The sequence below is a fragment of the Haemorhous mexicanus genome, chromosome 9, assembly GCF_027477595.1.
Source record: "Haemorhous mexicanus isolate bHaeMex1 chromosome 9, bHaeMex1.pri, whole genome shotgun sequence".
Taxonomy (NCBI): Eukaryota; Metazoa; Chordata; class Aves; order Passeriformes; family Fringillidae; genus Haemorhous; species Haemorhous mexicanus.
In genome coordinates, this window is record NC_082349.1 from 18959322 (window position 1) to 18984565 (window position 25244).

The 25244-nt window shown below is 38.8% G+C and overlaps 1 protein-coding gene across 1 annotated transcript; it reads left to right on the forward strand.

Moving 5' to 3' along the window:
- Positions 1-285: 285 nt before the first annotated feature.
- Positions 286-25059, forward strand: PALMD (palmdelphin). Its single transcript, XM_059854322.1, has 8 exons — positions 286-607; positions 5788-5868; positions 11379-11509; positions 16661-16775; positions 17662-17695; positions 17786-17896; positions 18595-19692; positions 23442-25059. Exons 1-8 carry the CDS (start codon positions 563-565, stop codon positions 23483-23485), a joined length of 1659 nt encoding a protein of 552 aa, XP_059710305.1. The 5' UTR covers positions 286-562; the 3' UTR covers positions 23486-25059.
- Positions 25060-25244: the final 185 nt, after the last annotated feature.

The following is a 25244-nucleotide window of genomic DNA, read 5'->3' on the forward strand; positions in this document are numbered from 1 at the left end:
TGCCATCTAGAATGCTAATATTACAACAGGTTGAAACATACTGGTGAAATAAAAGAAATAATTTAAATAATAAACTTTCTCAGTTTAAATAAATTCAATAAGTTTAAAACATCTGTTTATCACCAGTAGCATAGAAAAAGAAAGGAAAGATAAATAGGAACATAATAAAAGTTTACTTTAACTGAGGTCCTGTAAGAGTCTGTTTTGGGCATTTAACAGTTAAAGAAGCAGTGGCACGCTAACCGAGCACATTAAAACAAAGAGTTGGCAGCTCCTGAAGGAAAAGAGCTTGTGCTCCACTGTTCCAACTTGTCAGTCAACTCATGCCAGCACTCTCCCTGTCTGCCTCTTCTCCACACCCTCATTACATGTGTCTGTCTGGACTGATCTGCTCATCTGTTCAGGGACTCTTCTGACAAGTCAAAAATTCTGCCTCTTTCTGCTCTGGAACTGGATCAAATCACCTCAGCTTTTATTTTTTTTTTGCAGCCCCACCAGGAGGTTTTTTGCTTATGGTCTCATTCTGTTTGCCTTCACTACTTGTCTGTTTTTGATTTATAGAATGGAGGAAGCCGAATTGCTGAAAGAAAGATTCCAGGCCATAACAGTAAGTGCCCATGGTTATAATTCACTATTAAAAAAAAAAAGGTTTAGAAGTAATATTCTGTGCAATGAGCTGCTGTGTGTTTGCTGAATAATGATTTAGCTCAGGACAGAAAAGACTTTGTCTGCTTGAAATTGTTACTTAATAATTTTAGTTTATAAGATATTGCTTTAAGACAGCTAAGTTGATTGTACTGACTTCATTATGGGTTGTATTGCTTGTATTGCACCTTAAAATTAAATTCAAAGCAGTGAAAGTATGTGTGCAAGTCACTACTGGACAGTCTAAAACACACATTACAGAATGTTTGCCTGAAGGTCAGAAGGCAGCTAGAGAATTCCAGAACAAATCAATTTTTACATTTCACAATGTGAGATTAGAGATTTTTCATTTGTACTGTGGAATTAAATACAAGTTCTGAATTATTAATCATCTGTCATAAGTATTGCTGTCTGAAAAGTAAAAAAGGACAAGCTTGGATTAAGCAAATTCCTCCTGTCAGTTTTCAGAGGACAGAGTCAGTGAAGTCTATGCTGGAGACATTAGAAAACATTTTCAGTTTCTCTTCTAAAAGGAAATCTGAGTGATGATTTCTAGTGTTTAAAAGGAACAACTAAACTATTTTTAAAGTAATAAAACCTGATGTTATAAAAATTGGCTGAAGCCAAATCCTCCTCTGATTTGATCTCAAACTAAACTTATTCAGTTACAAAAGACTTAAACTGAAACATTTGGCCCTCTGAGATGAAAAGAAACCTCCAGAAGGATCACTGACTCTCTTAGTTAATAATAAATAATGGAAACAAAGGTATTTGTCACACTCCTAATTGACAGATTAGTTGTGACTAATCTAGCAGAATAAATGGTGGGAAGAATTAAAGAATACCTTATTGGAATCAAAATAAATGTAAGAAGGCATAACTGGAAATCTATGGGAATCTAACAGGTTGGGTTTTAATTCAGTTGAGTTTTAATTTTGGCATTTGATAAGAGCCAACAGGACCATTTACTGTATTTACCTGAGACCTAACACAAGCCCACAATAAGGTAATTTGAAATGTTTTAGAGGGTTTAGAGTACATTTGTTTGTTTAACTGCAATGTTGCCTGAACCAGGGTAATAACCTGGACTTTGTCTCTAGTGCATGGGCTCAAAAGATAACAACAGCTTTGGCACTCCAGAGAAGTCCAGGCCTCACAATGTTTTATGCTCCCTGGGATCCAGGGGCAGGAATAGGGCAGCACTCTTGGCTGATGAGGACTCCTATGAACACACTGAGGCTGGCATCCTCCAGCTGCAGCTTTGCTTCCAAAGGAATACTGCAGCAGTTTTCTTGAAATAAACTGGGGCAGCCTCCAGTGTCTTGCATTAGAAGAAATAGGAAATAATTTTTGGGTTCTGCAATGACTTCATTTATTACCCTTGATGTGTAAAGGAACAATGTGCTCTCTGCTTTCATCAATCCAGAGCATTCAGTTGGAACACCTGGAGTGTTGTGACTGCAGAAACGAAGCAGCCTGAGTAAAATGAAGTTATCAGCCCTAACAACCTGCAGAAAGAGTTGTCCAGGGAAACAGCACCCTGCAGTTACAATAGCAAGCTCCTCCATGGCTCTGGGGAGGGGGGGTGTAGGCTCAAGTAAAGTACCTGGGAATTTCAAGTGCTTCCTTCCAGATGTTTGCTGTACAGGATCTAACAGGATAGCAAGGGGCACTCCAGCAGTCAACAACTGCCCCTGCACTGAAACTTACTGGTTTCTATCGTTAAATACCTGTCTCCTTGACAGCAACACAACCAGTAGGAGTTTTCAAAGCCTTTTGCAAATCTTTTCTCCCTATAGCAAACAAAAAGGAAAACATGATTGTTTTTGTTCATGATGTTGTTGTTATTAAATGTTTTGATGCTCCCATGGCTCTGAAAAGCAAACTTTTTCCTTTGTTATGTAGCTACCACCTGCTGCTGGTGTATCTAGAATATAAAAGCAAAAAATAAAATGCCTTCATTTTGTTAGAAAGACTTTCATACCTTAAGATATGAAAGCTTTAATACCTTTGATGCTTAATGGGTTTTAGTGTCCGGAAAATTACAAAAAAATAAAAATACCTTAGTTAAAACATTAGCTGCTCCATGGAATTTGACAGTATGTAGCATTTACCAGGGGACCAAGACCACCATCTTTGGCACCACTGTAGAACAATGACACAAACTAATGGACTTGGCAGACAAGACATTTCACAAGACACTGCTCTGTAGATGCCATTGCCTTTCTTTCAGACAGATCCAGTCTAGAACACAATTCATTTCTGTGCACATAAGTCAGGAAAGAGTCCCACATGTTTCAGGAGGAGTAAAAATTAACACCAAGCCTTACTTTGCATTGATGCACAACAGAAAGGAATGGCTGAAGATGCTCTGTCATAAAAAGCAAATCCTGCTCACATTAACAAGAGCATAGTAAGAGAGGACTTCTGGACTTCAAGGACTTCTGCCAGCAATCATCTGCAGGGGCAGAGCACGAGGCTTAATAGAATCATGGCTCCCTTAGCTATCCAGGAATAAACATTTATTCCATTAGATGTACAGTCAAAGCTTCATAAAGCAAGACATGATATGCAGACAAAGCATAGCAGAATGCATGGTAGAAAGTGTTCTAAAAAAATTTTAAATTTATTTTGGCACATAAGGCTCAAAAAGATTCCTCATATTTCTTAGCTTCTGGAATTAGACTAAACTATATAGGTATATAGACTAGAAATATAAAAGACAATCTATTTCAGCTGATTTAATCTGGATAACTGTATAACAAATTTTTAATACCTACTAGTGAAATTAAAGCATGCTAGTATGGAGGATACAGGAAGAAAACTTTTAGAGAAAAAACATTGGACATAAAAGAAATATGGACCTTTGAGAAAAAAAACAGGCAAAAGTCTCTTTACTGAATAGGTTCCTTATTAACAGTTAGTTTAAAATATACTAATTTATGCCTTTATACTCAGGTTTCTTTCTGCACAGTGGTTTATGTACAAATACTCATTTCAGACTGCCCACACTCTTATTACATCACCACTGGTACAGAAAGAATACTGAAATTGCCTTAAAATAGTTTTTAATTGTATAAAGCCAGTAAAAGTTCATTTTCTGGCTAAAAATCTTATCCAGCACTTTAGTAAAGACAAAAAGAATTTTCCTTAAGACTTGTAAAAATCTGTAAACACAAGCTCTTGTCACATTGCTCATCTAATGATGGATTATTTAAAGGCCATTTATACCATGAGATCAGGAATATTTCCTAAGTAAGAAAAAGTGTGAAGATCAGAGACAAGATACTCAGTCTTCAAAATCAGGTCTAGCTAGGAAAAATCCACCATAGCAGCTTTTGGATAAAGGCTCACACAAGGATCATTGCAGAAAAATTACACATTGTAGTGATCCTAAATCTGTAACTTTGGTAATTGCATTGAGGAGCATTGGCAAAACACAAAAGCACTGCAGAGATAAAAATAGCATGTACTTTGAGGAGAGAGCCCCACCTGTTCTGTTTGGAGTATTAAAAAGGCAGACTAACACCATCAAGGAAAAATTGTAGTAGGTTTATAAATAACTGCTATACTTTTCAAACTGTGAGAGATGAGTGTTGATGTTCACCTATGAAATCCCAGCGCAGCATCAGTAGTGCCTGGCCAGCCTGTACCCTGCCCTTGGTCCCCATAAAGCTTGGTGGCTTCTTCTACTTCCTATCCTATCCTTCAGAAAGCATCCTTAGAGCCTGTGGCCCCACTGCTAATTTCTCATTTCCAGTAACAGTGATGTGATTCAGCCAAGCACACCACGGCTCTTCCTGTTTCCAAATCCCAGATCCCAGGGAAATGGTGGAGAACAACTCCCAGCCTTACATCCAGCACTTCCTTACTGACTTTCTCCAGTCCTTACACACAGCTGGTTGCACAGGTGGGCTGACAGGGCAAGGCTCTTCCTCTGTTTATGAAGAAGTTAACTCCTTCCTGAACCATACTGGTCTGAAAACAGACCCTTTATTAAAAAGCTACCACTTTTTTAACAGAGTCAGGCTGTTCTAATTGAAAGGAAAGAAGGATTAGCCTCCAGTCATCAAACATTTCTGCACAGGACAACAGAAGATTCCATTTACTTCCCCAAAACGTATCAAGAAACAAGTACAAATGTTTCTTGATTGGCACATGGCAAGGAGCCATGCCCAGCAACAGAATTTTATAGCATTAAGGCTGACCAAGACAATAGCCTATTAATACACCTTATTAAATTACTTTCCTTTGGCATGATTTCCTTCCCCCTGGCTGCTAAAGACACAAGGTACTAAATCAGTATTTGGCCTCACACAGAAGAGCCACAAGGTTACTCCATGTGACAGTGCTATCCAAAAACAGGGGAGGCTCAAGCATTGCCAGTGTTCAGACATTGTTCACCCATTTCCTTTTTTCCCTAATCTGTAATAAAAAGGATTGAGGTGGCACTAGGATAGACCAGCACTACATGAGTTCTATCCTTCTAAAGATCAGCAGCCACAAAAACAGCCTGAGCAAAAGCAAAAATTTTCTTTTTAAATTGAGAAAACAACATATATGAAGTATATTACATACCTCTTTTCTCATCTTTACCATTATTTGACTAACAAAACAAATTTCTAAGTTTTTGTTTATTCCTGTTTGTTTCAGCTATTAGGCACAGAATACATAAACTCAGTGCTGGATTCACTGACAGCCTGTTTCATCTAGTGACCTATCACAGCTGCTCAGTGCAGACCATGCAGACACTTTCCTCTCCTAAATGATGCGTGGGCAGCCTTAGGAATTTTGGTCAGGATCCATTTTTAGTCTTACTCTGCATGTACAATTTTGCTCAACTGCACTTCCTTCCTGTTTTTGCCCCCTGCCTTTCCCAAGAGTAAATTTTTATTTTACATGATCCCTCCTCTGTGGTCATTAAGACATTTAAGTGTACTTTGGAGAAAGAGCAGTGGAAACCATACCTGTGTAGGATCAAGTTATTGCTGCAAAGAATTATGCACTGCCTAAGCACCACATAAGCTTTATAATAGGGCTTTATTTGCATGGATTGATTTCAGTCTACTGAACAACACTGACATAATAATTTTATTAACAAGTAATTTCTCTAAACAAAGTTTTATTGTTCTTAATTTGTAGGACAAAAGAAAACTGCAAGAAGAAATTACACAGAAACGTCTAAAAGTAGAAGAGGAAAAAATGAAACACCAACATTTAAAGGTAAGTAAGGTGCTAGAGTTATGTAACTAAAGATAGCCTCAAGTCATACAGCATGAATAAAGGTTAGGGATTTTGGAATGCAAATCTTTATGCATTTAAGTCGTGCTTTTACTGTCAAATTTTTACAGCTTTGTGGAGTCCTGCCAGGACTCCATTTGACTTTAATAAGCATCACTCTTTGAAAAAAATTACACTGGGGAGCTAATGTTACTTGATCACTTACATGGCATAAAATGAGATCATAACCAGGAAAAACTCAAAGAGGAAAATTAAGCCTCACATTTCAGACTGGGTGTGTTCACTCCCTAATCCCACAACAGCAACCCCACTTGGTACAGGGTGCAGCACAATGATGAGGTCTAATTGCATTTTTTCCTAGAATAAAAACACCATATTTATTTGGCTGTACTGTAGGCTTTTGTCAGCTTGTTTAATTATTTTTTAGTAAAATAATGCAGTTTCTTTGTATATTAAAAAAAAAAAAGTATAAATGCTACAAATATTGTTTCAAATATGGCCTGGTAAACTCAGGATTACAAAGACCAAAGGTATAAGAAACCTAAAGATCCATGTCTGTAGAGACCTGAAATTGCAGTGATTTCTACCCAACACCACTATTCTTAAAATGTTTATAGCAGTTTGGCAGTGCATGTCATTTAGAGAGATGAGGCAAAATCTATGCTTCTAGAAACATGCAAGACCTGGTATTTTACATACTCTTTTCATTATGTGAGCAGATAAACAGTCTCAAGAGATATATGGAATCTAACACCAGGAGCGTGGCGTGTCTCCTCCAGCAAATGTGAGAGAAGCATATTTAAAACAGACTTCTCTTCCAAACAGACACCAGATCCTGAGCTTCATCCACCCTCTTCTTTCGTGTCAAGCCAAAAAAATGAAAAGCCATGATAAACTAGTTCACTGGGCCAGGCAAGCCAACATGCCCAGGTTTTATTGGAAGCTAGTTACTCCAAGGACAGGCTTGGCCATTTGTGGAACATCTTGTCTAAAAAGGAGGGGAATAACTTTTCCAAGTCCTGTAACCCTTGAGTAGCAAACATGTGACTCCTCCATCATGGTACATGGCTACATCGAGTACTGAAAGTTTTATTTCAAGTTTCCATGTCTATAAATCCAGATGACTCTTTTGCCCTTCTTTATAGAGGGATAAACTGATCTGTTGTAGACAACCAGCTAATCCTCACTACTGCTATGTGCAGACAGAGCCCTAGGGCAGTTTCCTTACAGACTTAGTACATGTTTGTAGCTAAAATTAATAGGTCCAGTGGAGTTTTAAAAGTTAAGAAAGCAAAACCCTACCTTGAACTTATTCTGAAAAAATTTTACAGAGTTTTTAAAGAGGATAAAACACTCCTGGAAAAATACTACTGAAATGGTTTTACTTTGGAAGAGACCAGAGGATGTGATTTCTCTGCCTGCTGTAGGAGAAATCAAACAGAGATCATACAGAAAAGGTTTTAAATTAAATCAGTCCTATTGCATATACAAAGCAAAGCAAAGATCTGTTGAGGAAATTATTCACTTGGAAAAGAAGAATCAAGCATACATTTAAATATATGCTTTAAAGATATACTTACATACACACGTATGCTGTATAAATACATACATATCATTAGTTATTTGGAGCACACAAAATGTAGACTACTTTTTCCAGCTCAGGAATAAGACAGGCACCTAATATCAAACACATTAGTACATGAAGTGCTTTTGCTTTATACCCGAGAAGTTTTGTCCCTTAATGAACATTCTTGCTTCAGAGTAATTCAGGAGTCAAACAACAAAAGGAACCAGTGCATGAACTGCTTTAAAACAGATTTAGACTTCTCAAACATTCAAACACTGCAGTAAATTTTATTAAGGGGTAATTTCCCTAGTGATTCAGCCTGATTCCACACATTTATACACATACCAGTTGTGTGCATGGTGAAATCCAGTGCTCCACAATCTATTAACATAACTCACACCTGTCTCCCAGGAAACTATTGCAGGTTAGTAAATCTCACTGCCAGAGATGTTCTTGTTAGATGGATAGCACTATCCTGTTCCTCATTTTGTCCTTCCTATTTATAACCCTTAGCAACAGGTTTATCAAAAGATTGTTGGATTGGTTTGGTCTGTGGTTGTTGTTTGTTTTTTTTTTCTATTGGAGCTTTTCTGTGGTATGTGTTCTGTTTGTTGCCTAAAAAAGGAAGTTTTAGCTTCCCTTTTGCAAATAGGAAGCCCTGCTCTGGCTTCCCAATTACTTTGTTTGCTGCCCCCAAGTAAACTTCTTGTAAGAAGTACACATGGGACATCATGACAGATCTTAGTTATTTGGTGGAAGTGGAGAAGGAACATTTATTCCCTACATGTGCACTTCTCTCAAATGAAGTGGAGGGCATGCAAGCAAATACAGCTGTGAGGAAAGGGCTTCACAGAACTGCAAGGAGTATTGGAGGCTGCTAGTGTGGGTACAGAAGAAATTTTATCTAGTATTTCTAGATGCTCCAACAAGTAATCTTTTCTTCTACTTGGAGTCCCTCTCACTGAAGCAACAAGGGAAAGGACCAGACAGAATTGCTTGAAAAGTGCAATCAGTACTGATTTGCATGTACTTTCTAAGAGCTTTCACAGTTTAGTTTATTAATTTTCAGGCTTCTGACATGCCTGAACTCCATTAGTGCTACCTTGTAGGTGCTTGTCACACACCTCCTCCTTCCAGTAGTTAACAGTGTTGAACCACATTTTTGGGTTTTTTTGTGAAAAAATGTTAAAATTGTTTATGCGTTTCCCAAAACGTTGTAAGGTGAACTGCCATACTCCTGGGAGAGCAAGACCCACAAACTCAAAGCACCTTTGCTTTCCAGGGAAGGATGAATCTCTCAATGCTAGTCCAGCCTTGTTAAGGATGGTAGTGGAATTACACCTGAAGCACACACTGCAAATTATTCACAGAATCTGCAGGATGTTGTCATGGTGCTTTTGATGTGACCACGAACCACAAAACAAAGTGATTACTTTCCAGCACTCTGGCTCTTCCCAGGGTTTTATCACATCACAGAGGACAAGTATCCCTTTGCCTTAACACACAGAGCCTAATGCAAAATGAAAGTGCTTTCATGTCAGTGCTACAACACATGCACAACCTGGTTCTGAGCTAGAGACACTTTGCTATGGAAGGAAATGTTAGACAGGAGAAAACAACCTGTCAGGCCCAAAGCATCTGCTCCTGCACTGGCTCGTGCCACTGCCTGGATGGAGCAGACCTGAAACCGTCTTTCATTCAAAGGTTGTTTCCAAACTACACAATGTGTCATTCTTTCAAAAATGGCAAATTAAATGAAAAAAATTACATGGCATTTAGTTGGGAGTAGCAGCACACTGCTCTGGAAACATGCAAAAATAACACTATTGTGTTACACTTGTATTTAGGGAGGTTGCTCTCTTGGGCCCAACCCTATACAGACAGAAGCTTTTGTTGATTTTAATACATGATGTTGGTTTCTGAGGTCTACAGTGCCAGCCCCACTCTGAATCTTACGAGGAATTATAGCTCCATGTTTGGAGACATAAGTGCTAGACTAACACTGTTCCAGCCAAGATGAAAACCTCACTTTTCTAGAGGGCCTACTTATCATTAAAATCTAAACAGCTTGATAGAAAGGAAATTAATAACTATGTGCCCTCCAGCTTGAGAATATGGTATTTTGTGGTCAATAAGATCTGGTGGTTTTGCCAACACCATGCTACCTGCATCTACCAGATAATGTAAAAATATCCTATTAAAATCTGTTTTCATTTCATTAGAGCCTAAAAAACAACTACCAGGAAGTGCTGCAAAGTGATTCTACAGACAAAGTCAAGGCTCAGAACATCAGCCTTGACCTGTGTTTACTAAGATTTCCTAGGATCCAGTGTTGAGAGAGACAGAACACTGTCCTGCAGGCAAAGGCAACTGTAAACATTGCTCTTATATCCCACAAGTAAAAAAATTAAAAGCACCATAGTGTGCCCAGATTTCTCAGCAAGCCTGTTTTCAAGACACTTACTATGACATTATATGTCAAGTGGAAAATTACTTTTGACTGCAATAAGATCCCACATATATATTCCTCTGCCAGTTGGGCCTCAGTAATAACCTCATGGAAAGTACACAATAAATAGAAAAGTGCAGGAAGCAACAGTTGAAGTGACTCAACACAGGATGCAGGCAGGGATTCCAACAGCCCCTGCAAGCAGCACTGAGGTTAATGCAGCAGTGCTGGGCACACTGCCTCAAGCAGCAGTAGTCAAAATTCAGTGTAATCTGCATCCACATCCTGCAATTAACAAAACTGTATGGGGGGAGAAAACCAAAAACTTAATATGGAAATCAGACACCTCAAGGAATCTAAATTATAACTGGGACATTCATGGTTAATTAAAGACTTTATATGTGCGCCCCTTTTTTGGCTGTTCAAAGAATATTTCTAAAGAGTCCCAACTCCTCCCCCAAGGCAGCAACTGCATTTATATCCCTGAGTCAGACTGAAAGGAATAAAAAGAGAGCAAGAAAGTTGGCATGGTCTACAAGTTTCAGCCTGCAAATATGAACTTATTTCCAAGAATATGTTTTATTTTACCAGGACTATTTTTGAGAGCTCTGATGACTTTCAGGTACCACCTTTCCTAGTGCAAAGCAGCTGTAGGAAGCAAACAATGCATACAACGGTATTTTTCAGAATTTGAAAACACAGCTGAAAGAGATACACTTACCTGTGCACACACAATACACCAATTTGTAAGCCACCACAGACACTAACCAGGTCAGGACCTAAGTACCTAAGCTCTGGATTGCCCCTGCAACAGCAGCTCTAAATACACAGCAGCTCTGCTGAAACACTAACCAGGCACCAGCTGCCCATGCTCCACCTTTCTACTGCCTCTCCTACCCCACACATCTTCACCAGCTGAAATGTGAGTTCACTATCATAAGTACACAAGATTGAGATCCTTTAAACTTCCAGGGGTACCATTGCATCACTAACTCCCTAGAGATCTCTTACTCCTATACAATCTCATTTACAGAAACTTCTCATCTTCTATATCTCCTTCCAGAAGCTATGCAATGCCAGGACCCCAGAAATTTGGGCTATTAAAACTGCTGGGCTTCTGGCTGGAGCCTTTCACATGAGTCTGTTGTTTGTATGGCTGTACAACTGGTTGACACAGAAACCAGTGGATCCACTTACCCATATTAATCTGTTATGGATAGCAGCTGACATATTCTACATTTTTGCTGGATGAACTAGTAAAATGGGGCATTGTTCCTAAAGACTTTGCTTTAAAGTCAATCTCAAAACACAAAAAAATGAGTTTTTCTCTTCCAGTGGCACTCACTGTGGTCAGGTTGCCTTATGCTGGATAGATCACAATGCTCTGCATCACACCCGTGGCATCAAGACACATATAGCAAATGGTTAAATAGCCTAACTCTAGCATTCACTTACTTGTCTATTTTTCCCCATCAGAAAAAGGCCTTGCGAGAAAAATGGCTCTTGGATGGCTTTAGTTCCATGACTCCAAAGGAAGAAGAAGAAATGCAAAAGCAGAATCTGGAGGACCAACAACGGACTCATGAGCTGGAGCAAGACATTTTCAGGTAGGCAAGTACCCCTGCCCTTGTGTCTGGGTTAAAATGGTCCCATCTTACAAGTCCTACCTTATTTTGTAAAAGATGAAAATATCAATAAGTGTATAACTCGTGCAGAGTAAAGCAATTCTTGTCATGTTTTCCAGTCAGTCAGAATTAGAGAATAAAGAATGCAATTTTCCATACTGTAAATTGTAACAATCTGCACAAAAACTATATTGCACAGTATTTGTTTCTCTAATTCCAGATATCCTTTCCATGCTGTATTTGGTAGGTGTAAGAGCAAGCCCCATATGTTGTGATTAAGATAGCAATTGTTGAATCAGAACTTTAAAATAACAATAAATGTTGAAAGTTCTCCAGTTTCACTAGGCCCTGGCATTTTAATACCTGCCTTTCACCGTAAGAGCACTTCAGAACAGTACAGGCTCCCTAGCCCCACTAGTAACACTTATCCTCAGTTTTCTATGTATTTTGTACTCAGTTTAGTCCCAGAAACCTGCTATAGCAAAGGTCTTTTTTTACCTTTCAGTAGAGATGTTTCTACAAATCTCATCACCTAGTGCTTCTCTATCACACAGGGCTAGCATTTAACTGCAGAGACAGTCTCATGAAAGACTCTTATTTACCAGGGACATGGTTCCAGGTGCTTATTAGCTCCAGTTAGCCCTTCTGAAATACCACAGAGCTGGGTACACAGTCAGCTCCTTCCCTGGTCCCAGGCATACTGAGTGGTACTACCCCTTAACACCCACAGAAAAGATGAGATGTTCCTGTTCCTTTAGATTCTGAAAAGTTTCTTCATTCTTTTTCAAGGCTTCTTTCTCTATTTCAATTCAACAGCATTTTCCATTCTACTTTGCTTCCACTGCCCTCCTACACATACTCTTTTGGCAAAGCTGTCACCAAGATTAACTTTCTCTGGTGATCTCCCATCCTCTTCCTTCCTCACTCCATCTCTGACACAGACAATAACTCTCTTGGCTGACAGGTAGCAGTCTCGTGTCAGTTTGTCCTATAATTATGCTGACTTCTTGCTCAAAAGCATTTTCTCTACAGAACATCTTCATACACACCTCTGTAGGGCTCATTGTTGCAGTGGTAGGAGGCAGACAGCAAGCCCTGAAAGCATCCCAGGAGGCTGTCATTTTGAAGGCATGCAAGAGGGGCCCAGAAGGCACTGTGAGTGCCAGAAAAGAACAGCATCTAGGGCTAGAATGGGCTAAGGAGCAACAAGGAAATGGTGCTGACCAAGCATTTCCCCATCAGACCACTGGAAGTTCAGCCCTTTTCTAAGTAGTGAGAGGAAAGATTAGATTCAAAGTCCTGTTGACCATGAGCAAAGCCTAAGCTAAGAATTTAGGAAGGTTTATTCACATGTCTTTTGTATACATTAAATTTCCTACCACTCCCTAATAGCTGTTTAGCAAGGGCATCTAGAAAAACATCCATATTGCCTTCTAAATAGCATTACATCTTGTTTATGCACACCCAGGCCAGTTTCAAACCAGCCAGCAGTGATTCAGAAACCTAGGAACAAAGTCCACTAATAAATAAAAAATATGCATCATACAGTTCTTGCACAGTGTTTTTGCTACACCACAGTTACACCAAAGCTAACAAAAGCCTGCCTGACCTTTGACCTGCCCTGTAAATGAAACATTGCTAAACCGATTATGTAGACACATCATACAGCAGAAATAACAAAATGAGAGGTTCAGGAGAATTATTTCTTCTAAGCATCTGAATATTAAAACTCACTTGATTTGGAGATAGTTCACTCTGTTGATGATTCTGTGTGTGTTTTGTCTTCAATTTAAAAAATTATTAATAACTTTAAAGACTCTTTGATTACCCTTAGACAAGTATTTTTTTTCTTTCTGCTGCGAGGACAATTGCAATTGTTGGCAGATTATTTACAGTAGTGGTATGGGCCTTGCCATCACCTTCCTAAATGGCATCTCTGTTTTGAAACATTCTTTCCTTGAGTGTCAAATTGAGCTGGAGTATGTCTGCTACTCAGTTCAGATTTGATCATTTTTTAAATAAAAAATTCTTTTTATCAATGACATAGCAGTGAATAGCAAGCAGCCTGAGCCACCTTGGAGACAAATGGCTGAGAGCTTTCGTTACAGACAAAAAATTGCATTTACACCATCCGTCCCATTTACCCTCTGTACATGTTGGAAGCTTCAGTGAACCAAGTGAGCACATCCTTGGTCAGGGTACAAGCTGAATGAAGAATTAAGAGTCATGTTTTCTTACTTAATCTTCAGCTTATAACACTCATTCTTGATGGAATTAGTTGCTAAACAACATATTTAAAAATGCAAAACAACTAAGGTCTATTCAATTGCTTGTAATGTGATGCATTAAAGTAGACTCCAGGCTATACTACAGAGCTGCTTAAGCATTTGACTCACCTCAAACCTGTGAGAGCTTGCTAAACTGCCTTTTCCCCCCAGTCTAGAATTCTTCAGGGTGGTATCTTCCTATCTGCTTTTCATTCTCAAGCCATTTTTTTTTTTCCCGGGGTGGCAGTGATGCCAACTGCAGCAGATCAGCTGGTGGCCAGCAGCATCTAGGCAATCTCCATAGATTTTCTTCATTCAGCTGTTACTTTGGCAGAGAAACCTTTCAATTAGTGTCTTGATTTCTAAGGTTTCTTCTCTCATCCACTCCTCTATACTACTTATTTTCCCCTCTCAAATAATCAGTGCTACTTGAAAAGAGGACGAATATTCAAAGGATTGATTTAATACAATTGCTGTGCCATACTTCCATTTCTCACCTAAAGAATGCAGCACTGTAGAAAAGGTAGTTTTATATAAATGCTAGAATAGTTGCTAGACCCTTTCAAGACAAACTGTGATATAACTTCATAAAAACATGATTGACTTAGAAGTTTGTAAACATTTAAACACACCAGGAAGATCCTGGCCTAACTTTCCAACCACATGATGTTATAAGGGCTTCAATTTCTTTGAACTATAGAAATTGCATCTCTTAGAAGTTTTCTTTCCACAAATTCCAGAGTGCACACTCACAACACACTCTGAAAGTGAGCCATAAAATCTGGTTTTGCAAGTATAAGTGCAAAAGAGGTATTTAGAGTCTAGATGCACTTCCCATTACATAGGTATGAGAATTTCTCTCTAAACTCACTGAATATTGAATCAGGTCTCTTAATTACCATGTAAAGTGGGTGTTGGTATGGCTGAAAGAGCATATATAAACTGTAATTTGTTTCTTGATCACCCAGGTTAATACATGGTATTTATAATTTTCAATTTATTTGGGGCTGTGTTTTCTCTTTTCCCCCACCTCCCTTTTTTTCAAGTATCTCCAAGATTTTTCCTCCTCTTCTTGCACCTGTGCGTCTAGAAGTGTTTAGAGCCAAGACTAAAATAAATCCACAGTATAAGTGAATGATTTTTCAGCTCATTATGCTTCTGTGAGTTTTTAATGATTTTCAGATTATGCGAATATTGTGATCAACTCTCACCTAAAAATAAACATGTTAATAAAAATAAAACATCTCAATATATTAAACAAAAACTGTTTCATATGAAGTGCAAAAATATGGCACATGGTCATTACTTTATTTTATAGCTGTCCAAAAATATTCATCCCCCTAGTAAAATTTTTAAAATTTCAGCACTGTAATCAGTACCTTTGATCAGGGTTCTAAGGCCATCTTGCAGAGCTCGGGTCCAAAGTGTGAGCAGCTTTTAAATATTTTTTTTAAGCTTTCACTTTCATCCTGAAGGGCTTTTTTTTTCCCATATCTGTTCTGAGGTCTGTGATACCTTTGTATATCAAAAGAGAGACGTTGTCACCAACAGATAAAAGTCCACATGGCACCCTGTTAGTGTAGCTCTACGTATCTGAGTTTAAATGGGGCAAGAGCCATAATGGTAATCCAGATTCCTCAGCCACACATAAGGAAATCATTAATGCTCATCTGTCAAGCTGCATTCAGCTTTTCTAGACTCATTACTTTAAAGGGATGGCAGACTAATCATTCAGGGTGACGCTGTATAGTATTGTCAATCCTAGCACACAGTAAAGAAGTCAAAATACAAAAATCCAACACTTCTTTTCCTTGGGGTTACAGGCTAACACTTCTATAACCCTGCCTGTAACTTGGTCTCAGTTGTAACTATTCTGACTGCTCTCAGCAAAAGGTGGTATCAGTTGCAGCTGCTTTAGGTCTACAGTCATTGATTTTCAACATGGATTGAAATAAAAATAGAAGGCATATTTCACTCCAATAGAGAAGTTTTTGGAATTTCCCTTTTATTTTTTAAGTTAAAAGAAGTTTGTTTAAAAAGAACCATGGGACTAAAGTTATGCAGTATTAACCTACAGCAAAAGACATTTAGTTCAAGTCCCAATTCAGAGCTAAATCTGGAGTTGGATTCTAAATCTTCATGGAGAATTGACTTCCCAACTACTCAGCTAGTAAGGCAAATTCCATTTAAAACCCAACAAATATGCACTTATGAAGAAAAGAGTAGTCTTGATTAGAAAGAATAAAAAATAGGACACCCGCTAAGTCACGGCCTCACTCCGAGAAAAAACTGACCAAGATATTTCACTTTAGCAGGGTGCTTTCTCCCTCTCTGACACAGGGATTCAATTTTTTATCTTGGACTTTTCTGTCTAGAAGTGTTTGTCATACACTAAGAAAATAAAAACTCTGATCGGGAAAAAAGATACCTTAATCAGCTTTAATATGCAAGAAACCATACCACATAGACTTAAGAAGGGCAGGGAAGGGAGCTGCAACATACAAAACTACAGCAAGTGTCAATAGCCTAAAAAATTTTTTTACTTCTGAGCCTCAATATTCCTTTCACATAAAAATAAAGGCTTTTAAAATAAAATAGTTAACCCACCAGTCAAGTCCTAACTGGCAAAATAGTTCATGTTTAAATGTGGAAGGCTATGTTCATTGTTGGGTTTTTTTCTTTTTAAATGAAAATACTACCTCACACCTTTTTCCCAATGTGTGTGAAACCATAAGCTGATCTCATATGAGAGAAAAATTTGTCAAGGTAAGTAAAACCATCCCTATTAATGTCCATATTCCCAATGCATCACCTCCACAGTGTTGTTCTCGGCCTAGTATTAAATCAAATACAACTGTGATTGCAGACTGGAGAAGGAAATTGAGGCTCTGGAAAGACAAGAAATGGAAGTCTCAGCTAAGGAAGAAGCAATTTTAAAGAAACTGAAGTCTGTTGAGAAAACAACAGAAGACATAATAAAGGTTAGTGCTATATTATTCCAGAAATAGAATTTATTATTCCACCATCATATCCAGGGAAAAGGGAACTAGCTGGATCCCATGAGTGGTCATGAGCTTTTGTCTGAAGTGACAACAGTTCAAACACGAGAGGGGTCAAGATGTTACAATGCCTAAGTGCCCATATGTCTCCATTTGCTTATTTATGGGGTTGGGGGAGAAATTCCTGTCTTTACTCATCTACAGCACATCTCTAAAAACAGCACTGCCACTGACACCCAGCAGCTTTGCATCTCAGCCAGACACAGCCACACCAGGTACAGACCAGGTACCGAGGCTGGTCTATTCATGCTCCTCCAGGTGACGTGCCCAGCTAAACTGCATCATGCTCCCCACCAAGTCCCTGACAGAGACTATGATGCATCTTAATGCTATCAGCCATTAGTCCTTGTCAAAAGGTAATTTTAATATTTTTAAATCATATTAAACCATCTCAAAAAATACAGTGATGAAACCAAACTTCAGTTCTCCAGCTGCTCTTACATACACTCGCACATTCTCTGAAGCCACACAGGGAGATCAGTAAAACTGGAAAGCCAAAGTAGGACCTGTAAAAAACACCTTTCACGCCAAGCAGGTTGGGCCACAGTGGGAGGCTAGGTCACTGTTTAACACTTCATAATATTTTTGTCCTTCCCAGTGTGACTTGGAAATCAGTGGCAAAAGAGCACAGAAATTTCACTTTCTCACTTGCTGTGCTCCAACTGAGCACATTTCACTTTTAGCCCCTTCTCTCTATGAAGCTGTGCACACAAAAGGTTAAAACTATCAGGGAAACCAAAGCACTGTCTAGTTAACATCTTAAAAGTAACTATCACATTCATTGTTAATGGTTCTCTTTCCCACCTAGTCTGTGAAGACTGAAAAAGCTGGATTTGAAAAAGGTACGTTTAGTCAAAAGAATATTTTTAAAAGGTTCCTGTAGAAGTTAAAACATACTAATGTTTGTGGATCTGTGGATCTTCTTTACTTAGAGGCAGCAGACTACATATATGCCAGCATCCCTGACCTTCCCAAGTATTTCAGACCTTCTGCACTGAGAAGTACAGCACATGCTGACACGGATGATGAAGAAAAGAGAAAAGGTACTGCTTATTAGTAACTCCAGAAGGTGTCAATATGTACAAGAGCTTCCTATATATTGAATCTAATACACTGTAAGCAAAGAACAGACATTACAGATATGAGACATTGGTTCTCATTTAAGCTGTGTTACCAGTTAGGTCATCAAAACTGAGAGGTGAGACAGTGGTGTAAACTATGTGCCATTGAGAATAACTCTCCACCACTGACACTTCTTTCCAGGACTTCATTCTTCTGCCTGTCATAACTAAATACAGGCTCCCTTCATAATAATTCGTTTCTCATTTTCTGTCTGCACTTACAGCTGTTGGGTAGCCAGCAGTAGTCAGGCTATTTCTCAACTACTACAAAGCTTCCCAACCCTTCAGAGTGCCCAAAACTCTCTGGCATCGCAGCACATGGAGCTCCTCAGCTGCTATTGCCCAGGATATCACCAGGGGCCAAGGTTAAATCTGGATTTCTCAGTCTATCATGTAATGAAAACTGTCTCAACAGCTGATTCTTCCACACAGAATGAAAATACTTTTTTTCCACATGATAAAAGAGACATCCAAAATGAGACTCTAATATATGGGTTGTGTATGTGACAAATTCAGTTATTTAATAATTCATTCTGACAGTTGTTCTCTATCACTGTCAGAAGTCCTGTATTTCTTGCAGCTAGTGCATTACCAGTTTAAGCACCTGTTTCTTTCAACAGCATTGTTTGCCATGGAAATTAAAGTTGAAAAAGACATGAAGACTGGAGAAAACACAGTGTTATCAACAATACCTCTTCCCTCAAAGGAGTTTAAAGAGACAGGAATTAAAGTCTATGATGATGGCAGGAAGTCAGTCTATGCAGTGTCCTCAAATGGGACCACAACACAAAATGGGATGGATGAACTTGCTCCTGTTGAAGTGGAAGACCTGCTACGGCAGGCAACTGAAAAAAATTCTCAGTCTCCCACAGAGTACCATGAACCTGTCTTTGCAAACAAATTCTGCAGGCCAGTAACTCCTCAGAAAGACAAATTAGTCCCAGGACCAAAACCAGAAGGCACTGACAAAAGAGAAATGAATGGGTTTAGCAATCATCAGACAGGGTTCTCCTCCAAAACAGAGCCCTTTATGCAGCAAAATAAAGAGAATGGCCTTGATCTTCCAAAGGTAATACAACCAAAGTCTCCCTCTCCAGTCATTTCTCATACAGAGAAGAAAATGCACACTAATCCTGAGAACAGGATGATTCCTAATGAAGAAAGAAATGCCGCACATGAGGAATTAAAACCTTACCAGAATACAAGGGAAAAACATAGTGAGACAAGGTTTTTAAATCCCTGTCACGCTAATGCAGCATCCCCTGCACCTGAGGATGAGGAAGATGTTCGGTACAACATTGTCCAGGCTGTACCTTGTTACGTGGATGAATCTGAACCTGTGACGATGGTTTTCATGGGTTACCAGCGCGTTGACGACGACGACGCAGAAGCAAACCAGAAGCTGTCCCCGTACGATGGGGTTATCCGTGCAGAACTGGTTATCATTGATGACGAGGATGAAGATGACAGCAAATCTGAGAAACCAGCGTATCATCCCATAGGCCATTACAGTCAAGTTTATCAGCCACCAAACAGGAAAACCACAGAGGCCCAACAGACAAACCCTGTGAGCAGTTTGGGTGCAAGCCTGAACAAGGTACCCCACAAAAATTCCATCTCCCTGCAAGAACAAGAGGAACGCTTAAGCTCACCAACACACCATGCTCATCTTCACAGCCAGATATCTGGAGATGGTACAGAAGATCCCTCACTAACAGGTAACAGAAAAGGAAAATCATGTCATTGCTGCTCGCTCATGTAGCAAATTGATATTGCTCTTATCTGCTGCCAACTGTAATCACTTCTTATATTGTTTGGATTGTTTCAGACTAATACGCTACTAATAATATTTTCTTTTGCTCGTTTGTTAACAAATACCAATCTACATTTTGGATCTGTTGAATTATTTTGTCTACAGCAATGCACTAGTTACCACATCAAAATTTGGAAAATAATCTGTTACAGAAATTCCATTCCTATAACCTTGAAAGATTGAAAGTGGTTCTCTTTCAAGTTCCATTAATGCTACCAAAATTAGCAGAATTAGTTTTCATTTCTTGCAGGTAACTAACAGCATTGCTACTTAACAATTCCTCCTCCCTCACTGGCACGTTTTTCTGCCTGTCTGCATTCCAACTACTTCCTAGACCATCCAAGTTACTCCTTAAATAAGAAAGATGCTTAATAACCAGCTTTACTTTGTATTTTTAAGGAATCAACATTGCCAACATTGTCTTGATAGTGTTTATGCAAGTTCTAACATTTTTCCGTTAACCCGAGTTAGACATTTTTATAGCTTCTGAAAGATAATGAAACAGTTTTCTTCACTACACACTGTTCAGTAGTCCACAGAGTGATTTTTGAATAATTTTATATTCTATTAATACATATGGTATCTATTTCTTACTATCAATTTTTATAATAAAAGAGAGCAATAGCAGAATCTTCCAGAAACACAGAAAACTCTTCTTTATGATTATGTTGACTTTAACACATACAATTAGACTCCATTTAAGTATACTTACAGAGCAGCAGATTGCAGACTAGCCACATTCCACTTGAAGGAAAGAACACTCTGGTTGAATTACAGGAAGATCAGGAGTCCTGATGCCACATTCTCTCCTCCAGAGAAATTGCATCAAAAATGTAAGTTTAGACCCTGGCTAAAGCTGAATTGGCAGCCCAGGAATTCTTTACACTACATGTAAAGCCAGGAGAGAGAATGATCTTTGGATCATATAAGAACTTTCAAGTATTTTTGCATCAGTAGGCAGTGATTGGGAAGAGCTGTTCAGCAAGCATGGCTCTCAGCTTTTAAGAGTATCAACATCATGGAGTCAGGCACACAAAAGCCAGAAACATTCCAGCAGTGCTGCCCATCCTTTCTGATCAATAAGGCCACCACACTTTTCCATTACCTTTGCTTTCCTCAAGCAACCATCCTGCCATCTCTGTACTTCCCTGTGTTCTCCAGCACCAAGAGTTGCTGCCAGGAGCTTTTATATCAGCAACTAGAAGCAGAAGTAGTTAGTACAGGTAAGATAAACCACTACAGAAGCTGCTCCAGCCCATTACATTTTGGGGATGGTCCCTTAATTCCCCCATCACATAAGTATAGGATAATGGAGAAGGGACACTCATAACTATTCCACCAACAAGAAAATGGCCAATTGGGAAAAATGGATCCCAGCTAAATTAAAAACCATTTGGCAATTGCCTCAAAAATTCCCCCAGTCAGCACTGCCTCCAAGTGACTATCTTAATGCCTAGTAGAATTTGGAGCTAAGCCATCCTCTTCTTTAACCCTCCACTTATTTATTGCCACTCCCTGGGACATTTTTGATCAGTGGAAAAAGCCAGGAAGTGACTCAATCTTTCCCAAGCAGCCCTATAATCCTACTGAGACTTCTAAAGGGAAACAAAACCCGGAAAGCCTCTCAATCCAGAACAATGTAATTATACAGAGCTGTTTCTTAGAGAAATATACTGTTTTCAAAGCAGTCATTGATGCCCACCCTAGCAGGTTCACCCTAAACACCACTAGAGAAAAGAGTGGAGTCAATTATTTTTGGTAGCTCATCATTCATTACTAAAACAATGAACAGTAAAGTAGAAAAAGGAATCCTCTTGGAAAATAAAGCTTTGGGAAGCGCTTGCAGCATTTAAACATTAAACAAGCACTGGGGACTCTGAAAGACAATGGAAAACAAAGAAGCACAGGACAGACCAGCACGATGGTCCCTTATGTAACAATTCTTCTTTAGGAAAGAGATGAAACTCAGAACAAGTTACTGAATTAGTTAGCAATGGCCAAGGACAAGGAAGCAGAGGCATTGTTCCATGTGCCAATCTATATAGAGACAGATTAGATTAAATTAGAAGCTTTTCATTCCCACAATCCTCCAAAGATGTAGGACATACCTCTTTCCATATTGCAGCTATTTTCCTTCCCCCACAAGCTCCCTTCTTGAGTAGTATCTCAAAGTATGTGCCCTCAGAAAATCAAAGGGCAGATACAGAGAAAAGGATGACAACACCATAACTGGTACACCTGTATTGGCATTATTAGGGCTTATTTTCTTCTTCAAATTTCAGGTAAATTAATTCAAGTGCAAATGTTTTGAAGATGCAATACTCTTTAGGGAAATGAAAAGTCCTTGGGAGGGAACAAAGGCTAGACATAGTGAAATGAATAAGGAAATGGAAAACTAAAGCTGAATAAGCAGCAAAACATACTGACAGTGTGGAACAAGCTCTCACGGGACATGAAGGTCCAAGGCTTTTGGCAGCTAGCTACTCTAGATGAGCTTTTTTTTTTCCTACCATTGGAAGCTTTGCAACCTTCATAAAACACAACAGAGACAGCTCCATTTGTGTTGAAGAAAGTAAAATACAAAAATCCTCTTTAATGAAGATTCATGCACACCATCTGTTCCTGTAATGTATAGAACAAGACAAAAACAGACTATGAGCTAGAAGTGAGGCATCAAACTGACTGTTCTCAAACCATGACCAGAGTCTGAATCCTTCAGAATTCCTCAGCCTGTAAAAAGTACACAGTGTCTTTGTAAGAGCTAAGGTTAACATCAGCAGCACTACGATATAAAGTTACACTCAGATGCTTCTATGATTTGCATCAACTTCAGCATTCAAAACATAACTTGAGTTGGACACTTGCTGACATGTGTAAATCAAGTAAACAGCTGCTTTGACCCCTCGTGTCTCAGCACAGACATATGCAGGGTGCAGGAATGAGACACTATTTTTGGTAACTCTTCAAACTAGCAGGTCAGAGTAATGGAGATTATTCAGCAATGTGCTGGGGGAGGCTTTTACATCTCAAACAGCAGCATTATATTGCTGTTCTAAAAATAACCTTAGCATTAAATCATTGGCCTTTTGCTGTCCCTTTCCAACGTACTCCCATTATACCCAGTAACAGACAATAGTCATACTGATGTTTATACAGGTGCTGTTACTGCATCAGATGAAATCAGGAACATGAGTAACTCCCACTCTGACTCACAAGACCGGGAAGAGAGGAAAGTTTTCTCTGAGCATCATAGAAAAGAAAAATGTTTCCAAACAGTTACAGCTCCCACTGAGGAGTTTAGTTTAAACAAAGAGTTTGTTTAATTATTCATGTGTCCTTTTAATCTGTCAGCATTCAGTCAAGGGCAAAACGAACTCCGTGTAATGTGTTAGTGAAGGCAACAGAGATAAAATAGAAGGTAACTGTGCTAATTTTTAAATAGCAATTATGGAGTAATTTCTAAATATACTCACTTTATTGCAAAATTACCAGAACTAACACCTTCTACTGATTTCTTTCTATAACACTAAAACAATGCTTATTCTGCTGGATTAACCACCGGAGGTATGTGTATTCTTCATTTTTCTAAATAAGATTTTGCTTCAGAATTAGAAAGAAAGACTTAAAATGCAATGGCTTTGTTTATTTTTGCAGCTCTGAGGATGAGAATGGCAAAGCTGGGGAAAAAGGTCCTTTAACAGCTGTAATGACATGGAAGTAAAATTTACCACTCAAAGCAGATAAAGCTAAGAAGACTTCTACATACTTTTTCTGGATCATAATTCTTTTTTTGCTACTCTGTTTCATGGGCTATTTTGCCCTCTGCATAATGCAATGGACTTTAACAGACTTTCAGATTTGACCAACTGCCACATGCACACATATCACATCCCGGATTTTGTTAAAAGTAGTGGGAAGTTACCTAAGGCCATAAATGCAGTGTATATACAAGTATGAAGACATGTGCACACCTGTTCTCACAATCAGAAATATGCTGTTGCTGTATACACAGAGCAGATAAACACCTATCTCCATGGAACTTCATGGGACATTGTTTCACATAAAAGTGTGCCAATCTGATTTTGACTGAAAATTCTGCCCCAGCATTCTTTTTGTAAAAGCATGGGTTAATAAAAAGCAAAATGTGAGAGAGGAGCAGGAAGACATGTAAATATAAAACACACTTACCAATTATACTACCTTGGATGAAATGTAAAGCATTCCTTTTTAAGTGATAGCAGAACAAACAAAAAAATAATTAAGCCTGCATATTGAAATGCTATCCCCCTTCTAGACCTCCACAGTCCATTCACTCTTCTATGTTGCATATGACAGTGCAGCAATCCTCACACCCTGCTCTCTTCACCATCCCACAAACATGCTGCCCAGCCAAAACCTCACAGATCAATCCTGTGAACAATAAAATGATCAGCCTGACCTCCTGAGCATGGTTTCACCTCCCAGCCTGCTGAGAAAGCCCTGCTTTTCCAAGAAACTGGTTTCCAGGCAGTGCTATCCACCAAAAAATCAACCAAACAAAAAACAACCAAAACAAACAAAAAACCCCCAACAACAGAAAAAGACTCCAACTGCCATACTGTTTAGGTTTCAGTGGGCTGGGGAGCTAAAATGAGGCAAGCCTCCCACCAGAAATGCCGAGTTGCCAGTAGCTTGTCCTGCAGCTGAATACAAAGATCTTTACAGGAGCAGCCACTGCTGGGCATGGTTCTCCAGCAAGTTTCAAGGCTCGTACCAAAAACAGGCTAATTCTTTCCACATGGTATAGGAGGTAAAAGCCTAAAAGCAGGTTCAATCACACCTAGAGAAATCACATCCAAGTCAGATTTTCCAGTACAAAGTTCTAGGGAGAAAAAGTGCCTCATAGCACACTACACCATTATACTCAAATCAGTACAATAGCTGGAATTCACTAGGTCTTAGTCTCATTTGTAACACTAAACTGATAAAGCTCATGTTGTGTTATTCTGGTATAGCTGACTCTAATTATACCCCAGTAAAAAAAAAATAAAAAACAAACAAAAAAACCATAACAGAACTATGATTTCTTTGCTGGTATTCTTTTCAAAGCAGGAAACTGAAGTTACTACCTCATACTGAGGCACGATGGTAGTAATTGACTGATTTGTAGCCTCTAAACGTTTGGTGGCTCCCAGTCTGATGTGGGTAATGATCTCAAATTTTAAGACTTGTCAGAATGGTTACCTGGAGAGTGGAGTAGTAAATAAGAACAAATAAATTTTATTGTAGTACACTTCCTCTATGTCTATCCTCTTTGTTGTTGTTTTATAATGGGTTTTTTCCTTACACTTCTTCTGCTATTTGCTGGTTGTGAAAGCAGAAGGATACACCACTCTTAAGGATACACCAAAAAATGAGAGCAGGTGAGTGATAGGAAGTAGTCACAAACAATTTTTTTAACAGAAGCAGACAGCTATG